We start from the raw sequence: 13,346 nt of genomic DNA, 5'->3' as shown, positions 1-13,346 counted from the left end.
AGAAAAATAAAAGGTTTTGAGACTAAAATGGATAGAAATTAAATTATTTATTTTTAAAAAGTTTATCAGTCTCAAGAAAGTGTTATGATTATAAATTAAATAACTGCTTAATTAATAATAAAGATAATTACGAAGAATATAACAAAAGTACATAACATAATATAATTTTAGAGCTATATAGTAGAACATATAATTAACTTTTAACTAGTGAGATAATGTCTAACGGATTCCAATGTCCTTTACTGCTTAACTTCAGTGTATACTCACGACATATTTTACAGCTACTTGAGCTGTCTATATAACATCCAATTTAAAACTAGAAACAACTATTATTATTTTTAGAACAATTCTCAGGCCACTGCTGATGTATGGCTGTGAAGTCTGGGGAGCGGCATCATGTACGAAATGGAAAAAATTACAATCTTTCCAAAATTAAGTCTCAAGATTTGCAGTGGATGCTCCTTGGTTTGTAAAAAATAGCCAATTGCATCGGGAATTACAAATAGAGGATTATATAAAAAAAATGTTCATGAAGTTCCACTCCCAGTCACCTTCAGTTTAAAGAGCAGTGATCTACAACTTGGTAAACCCAACCACAACCCGAAGACTGAAGCCCAGACTGCCGCAGGGCATACTGTTATTAATTCTATATTTATCAGTTCTGTTATTTTCATTACTTCTATTTTTTTTTCTTTTCGTTCTTTTTTTTTTAATTTCTTTTTTTTCTTTATTTACCGTTAGAAAGCAATTCTTTGTTTTGTTAGTTTTACGAATGTCGTTATTATTGTTATTAAGTTTAATTTTCTCTATTACTAAGAATTATTATTTTTATATATTTATTTTATTTTAATTTTGTTTTTATAGTTAGGGTTGTCTTTTGTATGAGGCTATACCCCCATAATCAATTGTTTAAAAAAATGTACCTTTTACATTAACCATGTAAGGCCCACTAGGCCGAACTGGTATCAAATAAAAATAAAAATTAATAAAAGCTGACAATACAAAAATTTTCACATAGCATCAAGCTAAACTAAACAAGCCTTACTAACATTAAATCAGACAAATTACACGAATTCAAACTATGAGATTTTGATCTAAATCATGAAAAATATAAATAAAACAATATTGTTTAAAAGAAAAACTTTAAATATTTTATCAGTAATAGGTATAATTTATCAAAATTTACTTATTTTATAAACTGTACCAACGGTCCAAATCCCAATTACAGGTGTTGAAACAAACATAAATAGGTTTTTATATTATTTAAATAAAATAAATTGTATCCATTTAAGTGTCAATACTCTTTTTTATTAATATTTTAAATATCCAACGTTTTGGTCTGGCCATACTCAAAGAAAATTTTAACTTTAAATTTACATTTACCATCCAACTATTAAAATTATTTGGAAGCTATTATATCCAGGTCTAATAATTTTAGTTAATTTTGTTGTCAGTTTTTTTTATTTAATTATAATTTTTTTTTAACTTAATTAATTAATAAAATTGTTATTAATTTATCTTACACTATTATCTTCACTTATCAACAATGTTTTGGTTTTTTTTATGCTAAGTGAATGATAATAGTGTAAGATAAATTTTAATTAAAACTTTTAAAGTCAAATGAAAAAATTACAAAAAAAAGGGGAAAATTGATTAAAATCATTTGACCTGGATAGAATAACTTACAAATAATTATAATAGTTGAATTTTTAAGGTAATTTTATAGTTAAATACAGGAGGTATAGTCTCATACAAAAGACACCTCTAACAATATACGACGTTATAAATATATAAAAAATTATTAAGGCAAAAGAAATATATAAAAATAATAATTCTTAATAAGAGAAAAAAGTAAATTAAAAAAAAAAAAGTTGATAACAAAAATAACGAAATTTTCATAAGATTTTCCTTGAGGATGACCAGGCCGAAACGTTGGGCATTCAAAATTTCATGAAGAGTGTTTTTGACTTAAATTTATAGAATTTATTTCATTTCAACAATAAAACCAGTCTCGAAGAACTAATACGATTATATATAAAGTGCTTAATATACAAAAATTAATATAAATACTAGACTTCATAATGTATAATACTAATTGCAAGAATATTAAATAGGTTTAAAAAGTAAAATATGGTAGATCTTTTTTCGAAAGTCATTATATATATATATATTATTATTATTTTTTAAAATTAATTTGTTGACTTTTAACTCCTTTTTGGCAAGGAAATATTAAAGTTTTTGATGTTGAATTTGAATTTGTAAAAAAATAATTTCTTTTACTAAATGTATACATTAGTTTTTGACAGAAAAATTCACATGTTATTGATATTTTTGTCTTATTTAAAATTATCTACCTTATGAATTTACAATTTGTTAATAGGTATTAGGCAGGTAGTAAATATTGCAGAGGGGAAACAATAATGTACAGGTGGGCTTAACATTGCTTGAGCTATGAGTTCCATAATTCATGGCGAATATACCAAACAGCAATACATATCTCACAGACTATTCTAACTCCTTATCAAATTTGCTCACGACTATCCTTCAAGATTAAATCATAGTTGGAGTTTCAACCATTATTGGGTAATTTTGATTAATAAACTAATAAACTAGCATCTGTACTCTGATAAATTCTAATATTAGTTCAACTTATTTAAATATCACTTATATTTACTCTGCAGTGTGTTAAATAAATGTTTTTAGTATATTATATAATGTACAGATCACTAAAAACATAACGAAATATATTATAACTGATATGTATAGTTTTGTATATTAGTTATTTTATATTGAGACTTCAATATTTAAATGAATTTTATTAAACTGATTAATTAATTAAATATTTTTTGTATAATAACGTTTAAAGGATATAACAATATATATGGAAGATCCTGATATTCCTTATTACCAGCTTTGGGTATTATTCTAATTGAAAATGATGAAACAAGGATCAAAAAATATAATTGTATTTTTTATTCGGTTTAATAAAAAAAGTTAATTTTCAGGTCCCAATTTACAAGAAAGATTATTTTAAAAAATACATACTGAATGTTCTTGAATTAGTTTTCAACTAGAATTCTTATCAAGCAGAACGTCAACGCAAATTCTACTAATAAAATTTCAATTTGATTTTTTATTCTCTCGCAGACAATTGCCTATTTAACCAACCTTATAAAAATCACTTAATATTGAATTGATTTCCAGTTATTAATGTTATGATCAAATTTAAACAAATCCTATTAAAATGCATACACTTTAAAAAAAATTATACTAATTATATTATAAAGGTAATTCAAAATTTACAAACTAGTTATTTTCCCTTTCCTGCTGACCAGTATGATAGGAGTAGGAAATGGGTGGACAAATTCAAGTTAAAACCTTTAAAAATGAATCGAAATAATTTTTGTATATCTCTCTTTTAAGACATAATATGTAATGTGAAAATATACTATTATTAAAAAAATTATTCATGATCATAGCAAGTCGAACCATTAATAAAATAATGTAATATAATTAAATCATCATGCCTACTATAATTATATGTTTTCGGATACTGAATTGTAACCAACATGTTTGTATAGTAATCCTTAGATATTTCATCTCATTAAAATAGAACAAAAAATTCCATTTATTGGAGAATCACAATTAGCCATATTGTTTACTGTAAATAACTAATAATGCCTTATTAATTAATAAATTTTAATTTTCAAATGAATCTTACTGGCTTTGTTGTTCTCAATTTTTGAATATCTTCCTCCGCTCCATATTTAATTAAAAATAAAATATATGTAAGTTTGTTTTTTATTTATTCTTCACAAATTTTGAATAATATAATAATAAATTCATTATATTATTACAATTTGACGTTGTTTTTTTTTACAAATGTTTAATTCCATCCCTCCATTTCATCTTCTAAAGTAATAGATGAGTAAAATATAGTTATAATAAAAAAAAAAAAAATAAGGGCTTTTTGATTTCAGGATATATTTAAAAAATATTTACTTTAATGTATTTCGAAAGATTCTAAAATTGAAATAAAAAAAAAAAAAAAACTAAAAATTAAAGCTCTGTAGAGATTAGGATTGAACGAATAAAGTTAAGGCAACAATGAAGGTTCCAATCCCCACCAATCAATTCCACTAGATTTATATTTCACCTTATCTACCTTTCAACGCCTCAGTTAATCCTATCCCATTCAAGTCTTTCACGGCTCTTGAAATAGCAGAGCTATCTTAACTCATGTTTGTGTAGCTACCGATCTTATCTATTTTCAGAATGGGTTGTCACTAATAGCAGCAATTTTTACAGCTTAGTATATATTGTTCTTCGTATTGAATAAGTTGATGAAGTAAGTACAAAAACAGAAATAGATTAATAATCATGAGAGATAGCTGACCGTGGATGACTTATACGAGGAGAAGATGGTTGGGGGAGGGGAGGTGGGGTCAAAACAAAACACAAATGAGTTGAAGTATCTTATTTGATCGTGCCAACGTTTCGGCCAGAATTTCTAGCCTTCATCAGGGCTAAGAACAGAACAAGATAACAACCAATGAATACAGAAAATATAAACAGAATCACATAAAGTAAATAATTGTACAGAATGGAATTAATAAAATAAAGTGATGAGAGAACTGAAAAATAAAATGTATACATAGGTAATTGAAAAAGTAGGTAAAATAACATGATTAAAGAAATAAAATAAAAATGAACTTATATAATGCAAAGAAATATGAATATATTAGTTTATTAATAATTTAAAAATTAAAATTATGGAAAGAAAAATAAAATTGAGAGAAAGAAAATATATGAACCCATAATATTAGATAAAGAGGCAAAGTATAAGTATAGTTTAACAAAAGAAACGAATAGAAAAAAAAATTGAAAACAAAAATAATAATATATGTTGAACATAACTAATAACGTGAGTACAGAAAATCGAGAAAAGGATAGAAAAGAAGGGAGGAGGGAATAAAGACATGGGAAAAAAAGAGAATAAAACATTAAACGAACCCATTATCTTGAAATCTTACCGCCTAGTGGCTTCTGCGCCGCGAACGGCCGAACCCCCACATTAAAAAATACGTTACAAAGATGACAAAGTGTTCTTAAGTGGAAACGTTACAAGTGGGTAAAAAATAAATAGTAAAAATTATTTAAAATATTTAGATGAGGGAGGGGAAAGTGTGTGAGAACTAAAAAAAAAAAACTATTAAACCAATCCTATATAACCTATTTATAAAAATACATGCCAATAGATTTTAAGTGGTTCTGAAAATTGTCACCGTAGTACAAAACTGTAGGAATTCTGTTGGACTACAGCTTAAGTTCCCTTCTATTTATGCAAATTTTTGATTTTTTAATTGAAACTTTGTTATTTTCGCAGAGAATGATGTAAATCTTCAGTTTAATACAAAAAGGTTAAAAGCGTAGTTATTGTAAATCAACATGTGCAAAAACCAAGCAAACAGAAAAGAGTTGGTCTGAAAGAACATACGAAATATATCATGTCATTAGAGTTCACGGCAAGCTGTTTGAATAAATAGAATATTTCAAATACCTAGCAACTCAAAGAGCATTCACACACATGGGTATGTAGATATGGACGTAACCGAGAGAAATGCGAGCATAAAGTATGAAACTATCCAAAGATAATATAGAATACGATAGGGGAAGTATATGACACTGTTTTTCTTCCTGTCTTGTTACACTCTCTGAATCATAAATCCTGACAAAGGGAAATCGACCAAGAATTAAAGTATCAAAAATGACATTTTATGGCAAGATTAAAGCAAATATAAAAAAAGACTAAAGTCTGTCCCACCTATGTCATGGTGAACCTCGATGTTAAGCCAGGCAACTATTTAATAAACTATAATCGGTTATTGTTTCGACTACCTTAATAGAACGGAGCGTGGATGAGTCGTAAGTCAGCTTTATCAGTCCAAGGTTAGTGAAGGAAGGAAAGCAGAAGATCTAGAACAAAGTGGTAGGATAAACTAAAAAAGAACATACCATAAAGAGGACCGATCATACTCTGTTTGGGGGTAGAGAGTATGCGAGTAAACAGGAAGTTCTTGTGATAAAAGATGAGAATTGGGAACGCCGGTCCTATACTAGTGGTTAGAGAGGTTGAGCTACACTAAAAATATGATTTCATTCGTGCCCAACCTGGCCAAATTTACATTGGGTATTTGCTTCCTGTCTTACCCCTACATTTAATACTGAAACATTTTATTGTCACTGCCAATAACTTATCAGGCACAATGTTAAGAATTGGAGACATATAGGGACAGGTTGCATCTTTATTTGGGAAGCCCCATCAAAGAAGATTGCTTCTAGACCCACAGTTCACTTGCTTTTGTTTACCCGATCTCCTGCTGCTCTCCATCGTTTCTCGGGGTCTTAGTGGGGTGGATCCGGCGGGGAAGGGTTGCCTTTTTTTGTGTTATGATCTCCTCTTGTGAGATTGTGACATATCGTGCATCGACCAACCTACTCGCTATAATTGTCTGTTTAAAAAGTCTATATATGATAAGTAAGGGTACCATGGAGGGCGGGAGTGGATGGTTTCACGCCATTTTTCAATTTCAGGCGCTTTTTAAATATTTATAATAAATATATTCCTTGATTTAACTATCTTAAAGTCTCCTCTTCCCGTTTTAAGCTAATATTTCAAAAGTTATATAGGACCGTCGGGGTCTTGGCGGGCGGGTCCGGCGGGGAAGGATTGCCTTTTTTTTGTTATGATCTCCTCAAGATTGTAACTAAGAGCGACGGTACTATAAGGGGTATAGTAAATTGCATACTCTTTGTAATGGGGTAAGCCAATCACATCATATTGCTAATAACATTAACAGTAAAGTAAACTATAGCTTCACGAATATCTAGTACATTACTTCATTCACAAAAATTTCAGTTCAGACGGCCAAGTCTTCTGTTTTATTAACCCTTAGGATAAATCATTAATTTGTCACGCTATTTAGATCATAAACTATTAACACATGTATTTAATGAATTCATTTTAATTTAAAAATTTATAAATTAAATAAAATAACTATCCCGATAACGTTTATCATTATTAATTATATTATATAATCTTTTTTAACTAAATAATAATTAAATTGAAATTATACAAATAATATTACTTTAAATTCTATTTAAAAATATATAATTACATGATTAACTTTTAAGCTGTTGATTTGAGTTTGTTTGTTATTCATTGGGTTTAACCACCCGGTTTGTCCAAATAGGGCTGGAAACAGCCTGCTTTTCTAATATCTTATTCGAACCGGAGCTTAAATGACTATATCTATTCCGTAGGACCGCTGTGAAATAAATATTTAATTCACCAACTGAGGAGCGAAACAACTTTTAGCCCTAGTAACTGCTTTTAGCTTTCATTGAATTAAAAAATATAACCTTGGAATTTTAAAATTCTTGAATTTAAAATAATAGATTTGATAGTCCCAAGAGGCCGGAGAAAAAAAAAATGATTTCACCCCAATTTGAAAATAGAGTAAATTTTACTAAAATAAGAGCTTTTTTTTTGTAAGAAACATTTTTCGTATAATGAAAAATCAATATTTTGGAAAAATCTTGGAACTAATACTCCTTCAAATGGCATATGGATTTATATTAGTTCATATCTTAGGAGTAGTAGCAGTTTCATCAAATTCACCAACTTGTTTTTTTCAAAATTGTTTTTTTTGTGTTCTTCGGAAAATATTTAAGTTTTTGAAAAACTATACCTTTATTAATAATTTTGTATTCCAAATTATTCAGTTTGTAGTTATCAATTTTAACTCTATATATAGTTTTCATTAAAGTTAATACAAAAATAGGGTGATATAACTTTATTTTTTCTCCTCTTGGGCTTTTGTACAAGAAAAATGTGATTATTTTTAAAATGGCATATGGATTTATATTAGTTCATATCTTAGGAGTAGTAGCAGTTTCATCAAATTCACCAAATTGTTTTTTTTTTGTGTTCTTTGGAAAATATTTAAGTTTTTGAAAAACTATACCTTAGGAAATATTAAACGTACGGGTACTAATTAACACCCAAATTAAAGATAGTTGAATATACTAGAATATAATAATTAACATTTATCTTCCTAGGAAAAGCAGTTTCTATGATATTTGCCAAAATTAATTCACAAAATACTGATTTATCGTTGAAAGGAAAAAATATTACTTCCTCAAATTCTTCATCTCAAGAACTTTAGAACTTAAAAAACTCCTCTCAGAGCTTTGTATTAAATGATATTTTTTAAATAACTCGGTATGAAGTTTTTTTAATTTTGAATAATTATATACATTATATTTTGAAAAATGAGCGAAAATTTTAGGGTTATTAAATAAATTAGCTTACGTGTACCTTTAATACTTCAATATTTATTTTTTAATAATATTTTCAGTATCCCTTGTATAATCAAGAAACAAATCGAAGTTTTTTCTAAAAGAATATAATGTTATTTTTTTTTTTACTTACAAGAACAAGAGAAATTAATATTCTGGAATTTCAGAAACCCTCTAGAACAGCCGAAATTTTGTATTCCAAATTATTCAGTTTGTAGTTATCAATTTTAACTCTGTCTATAGTTTTCATTAATGTAAATACAAAAATAGGGTGATATAACTTTATTTTTTCTCCTCTTGGGCTTTTGGACAAGAAAAATATGATTATTTTTAAATTCATTTACAAATGTCGACTTTTGATTTCAAATTATTATATAATTAGATAATTATTCATTAACATGTTATGAGCTAAATGTATTAAATTTCTATTTAAAATGCTTTGTAAACCAGTTTTTTTAAAATATAAAATAGGGGAACTTTAGTATAGTGTCTTTAATATAACTTGTTAAAGTGTGTTAATTAGAAAAATTAGGTTTAATGGATAAACATTTCCTTGTTTTAGCATGTTGAACCGACATTGCATTTAACATGATTGAGAGTCTGCTAAATGGATAATGGCGTCATGCAACAGACCAGCTGAGCTTCACAAAATTTTGTCTGTTGTTTTGATAGATTAGTTGCTTGTAGTTCGTGCTTTGTTTATATGGTGGACGTCTTTATACTCTAATAAAGTAATATATAAAAATAATAATAAAGTAATGTAAACAAAAATTAAAAGAGGAAACAAGGAACAAGTGAAGTGGAGAAAAATCGATGTGAGAAAGCTGTTGGAGACTTTATCATCTTATTAAGATTACAAGATTACCAAAAAAAATAATAAATAAATAAATAAAAAAAAAATAAAAAAATAAAAAAATAAAAAAAAAAGCCTTGAAGATCCACTAAAAGCTCCTCGACATTCAACATATAGCTCGCTGTTCTCAGTCCTAAACTTATAAAATTTAACATATTAAAACTTTTAACGTTTAACACATCATGAATACCCCTATTGAATATAAAATTAGTAATATTTAATATTGAGACAGGAACGATAAAATTCTGTTTATCCCCATAAAGCTATTTAGAAAACTGCTAGCGGATTTTCAAAGGGCGCTTAATGTTGCCCTAATTGACCGTTCAGCTTCGATGATTGCTACAGCACGCCATTTACGGAATCAATGCCTAGGGGATAACGTGTTTTCAAAAGCTGGATTACTGCGAACAAAACAACGGATAATTTTTATCCTCTGAAATTCCAGGATTCTAAAAAAAAAAAAGAAGAAAAAAAAAACGTATCCACTGAGTCGCACTCTCGTATTTTCTTATCATCAATTGTCAATTATGATTGGAAATTATTGATTACTTACACATCATTTCATTATTTTTATATTGTATTTTTGTTCCAAGATTTATTAAATAATTAAATTTGAATATCAGAAGTTCGATTTTAGAACTAGTTGGAGTACATATTCTAAAATAATTAAAAGAAAAAGTTCTGTCTTTGTTTTCCTACTACAAAAGCCTAGTAAATGACTACAAATAAATCTTTATTAGATTTTTTATACTTGATTTGATTTCTATACCGGAGTAGGATGAAAATTATTAAATAAGAGACTTTAGATTTTTAGCGGGTTAATGTTTAAATAATAGTATGACATAAAATCTTTTAAAAAATACTCAGGTTAATTTTATTATATATAGATAATTGACCCTATATGAATTTGAAGGAGAAGGTCGGGGTTATGATCAAAAATTGAAATAGTTTACTATTTTAACCAACTATTTATATCTGTATTTATATATTTACTATTTTATTTAGGTTTTATGACAATTTTTTTTATATAGAAGTCGTTTTATGCCTCATTTGTTTTATTTAAGGTCTCTTTTTATTCTTACGTTAGCTTTACCTTCTTTGTTTCTTTTTATTTTAACCCTGATGGGTTATTAGATTATTTAAAGCAAGCCACAATGGTTCCTATCCATCCCTTTTCTTTCAGCCCACTGGTGTACCTCAAGATAGTATTCTCAGTCCCATTCTCTACAGTCTATACAGCTGGCCTCCTAACACTATAATAATAACCCTTTGATTGCATCTCAAACTCTCTAATACCATATCATAATCCTACAAAAATAGTTTCGAAGTTTGAGGATTAAAATAAATCCAAACAAATCCCTTCAAATCACCTTTACCCTTCGTCGTAAACCTACCGACTCCCCTACAGTATCTACTAATACTCCTTTTACACCTGTCAAATACATCTGCTACCTTAAACTATTTCTGAACAAAAGACTAACTTGGAATCTTCACAACTGCAAGTAATTTCCGATTATTACAACACTTACTAGACAAACGGTGTAAACTTCCAATCCAATGCAAAAGACGAAGTTGAGCTTTGAGTCCTTACTAAACCTTCGAGTCCTTCTAGTATCCAATCCTTACAATCTAAAATACTTAGTGCTCCTTACTTTGTCACAAATAAATTCATCTATAAACATATTAATGTTTTATATGCAACCGATATATTCTGAACCAGATATCAATCCTTCCGTTATAAATTCCCTAATCACCGAAGTCCACTTGTTTCTTACCTTGCTCCCTCTTCCATTCCTGACTATCCCTCGAGGCGCCTGGAAGGAAAATATCCTGGAGACGCTCTAATGTGGAAAAGTTATAACAGTGCTAACACTGGGTAATTTCTACACATATGTGCATAATACCCTTGTTATCTTACATCACAGTTACTAGATGTATTTTTATATAAATGTAGCAAAAAACCTGATAAAGACCTGCATTGTGAGTCGAAACGCCCACTTAGGTTTTTATTCAATAGAATATAGCATCAAGACCCATTTCGTGGATTTTAGTCTTTTCAAGGATTATTAAAAAAGTTAGTAATTTAAAAAAAAATAGCCGGAGAAGTCAGGAGACATGGTAATTTAAAAAAAAAAAGAATAAATAAATATTAATTTACGGATATTTATCACTATATAAGATTTTATTCTTAATTTTTTTAGTTTATTTATCTATGTAAATAAATTAATAAATTTTCAATATATTTTTATAGTTTTAATAATATATTTTACTAAATGAAAATAAACATTTTATGTACATTAGCTTTGTATATCAGTTTCTAAGTTTTGTATAGGAATCATTCCATTTATAAATTAGCTAAGTAAGGACTTTATTTTTTTTAGCACGACTGGAAGCGGTGGCAGTAAATCTCCAGGAGGAACGACACCTGGAACCTCTGGACCCGATCACAAGACACCCCCACCTGCGCACAAGGCTTTGCACAATGTCAAGGGTGACCATCCGTCGGTAAGGGATGAAATCATTAATATTTATTCACAGCTATTGTTGTATATTTCGTTTATATTTATACTTATTATAAACGTCAAATGTCCACTGTGTATTAAGAAAATACGAATGAAACTAAGGTGCACATTAATTTTCTGTAAGATTGAAATAATGATATATATATATGACACAGAATAAGTTTTAAACTATATTCATCTGAATAATTTTTCCTTAATAGTACAACAATTTTACTATTTTTATACATGAGAGTATAATAACACAAAAAACAAATAAATAATTGTATAATGTAGATATTCCCTGGAAATAATTGTGCGTAACATTTTGGGGGATATTATCCGAATTAATTATTATTGGCTGGTAAGCTGGTAGGAATGGTGTGTACTATATTTATGACGAATTTGAAATACTTGAGGATTCTATAGTACACATTTATCCTACTTGTCCTCTTTCCTCATCCTACCTCTTCTCCTCTGTCTGGATGCGGTGAAGAATCACTCAGTCATCCTGAATTTTTGATCATTAGAAAGAAATGATGTTGCTCTGAGGAGAGACAGTGATGGAAATTTCTTCCGTTTTAGTCAAAGAGCCCGAAGAAAAAAAAGTTATTTCACCATAATTTTTAAATACTTTGATGAAAACCATACTTATTTAATAGTCAAAATTAATGACTCTGCTAGTTGGGAAAACTAAAAAATGGCGGCTGGTTCATAAAATTAATTTTTCATTCCGAGCTCCATATCTATAAAACCTACAATATAATAATAATAATCCATACCTATAATAATAAAAAACTTAATAATCATTTAGAGTCAGTTTTCTGATACATGTGCTCTACTTTTTCCAAATAATTAAAAAGCTATTAAGCTCTTAATTGAGGAATAGCAATTTCCATGATATTTCTCAATATAAATTTTTAAAAATATCGATTTTTGCTTGTTAGGAAAAAAAACTATCTCGGGAATGATTGAAGTTAAACAGCTCTATTAGAGCTCAAATTTCAACAATTGCGACATTATACTGATTATTTTCACCTGTTTGCTAAATCTAGCCGAATTTTCCAAAAATTTGAAACCTTGTTGAAAATGGTGGATTTTAAAGATTCAAAAACAATAAAATATATACATTGTAGATAAATAGGCGGCGATCAATAAAGGTATCAAAATAGTAGAAAAAACTATTTATTGTTAACCGACGTTTCGGCCCACTTTGCAGGTCTTGGCCAGGGCTAAATTAAAACAAGATACAAACATTGTAGGAAGAGCCAGAGCATTAAAATAAATATATAAAGCAAATAAGAAAATACGTAAAAAAAAATTGTTTTTCAAAAACATATAAAATAAATAATAATAAGGTTAATTGAAGGAAGTATTCATAAAGATGGATTAGAAACTATACAGTTACTAATAAATACAGCCAGGTGTGAATATAGAACTAGAGTAATTAATTGTAGAAAAATACTGGTTAGAAATAGCTGTAGATTTGCTAAAGGGGAAGGCATAAAAATTAAACAGACACGTGAAGTAAATGTGGCAAAGGTGAGGTATTGTATTTTTCCCCACTTCTTAGCAAACCATCAAAAAAAGGGAGGGGAAGGGAGGGGGAGAGAGAGAGAGAGAGAGAGAGAGAG

At 28.2% G+C, this 13,346-nt stretch overlaps 1 protein-coding gene across 2 annotated transcripts in view; it reads left to right on the top strand.

The window, feature by feature from the left end:
* The window catches only part of LOC106687950 (uncharacterized), a 161,600-nt gene that overhangs the window by 136,409 nt on the left and 11,845 nt on the right, over positions 1-13,346 (top strand). For both annotated transcript variants that reach the window (XM_067050176.1, XM_014432148.2), the window contains one exon: positions 11,596-11,719. In XM_067050176.1, the coding sequence (XP_066906277.1) occupies positions 11,596-11,719 (124 nt within the window). The remainder of the gene's footprint in view (positions 1-11,595; positions 11,720-13,346) is intronic.

The sequence above is a fragment of the Halyomorpha halys genome, unplaced genomic scaffold, assembly GCF_000696795.3.
Source record: "Halyomorpha halys isolate HHAL.00 unplaced genomic scaffold, Hhal_1.1 Scaffold1032.1, whole genome shotgun sequence".
In the NCBI taxonomy this organism is placed as follows: Eukaryota; Metazoa; Arthropoda; class Insecta; order Hemiptera; family Pentatomidae; genus Halyomorpha; species Halyomorpha halys.
The sequence above is the reverse complement of the archived record's forward strand: the minus strand, read 5'-3'. Positions and strand labels throughout refer to the sequence as shown.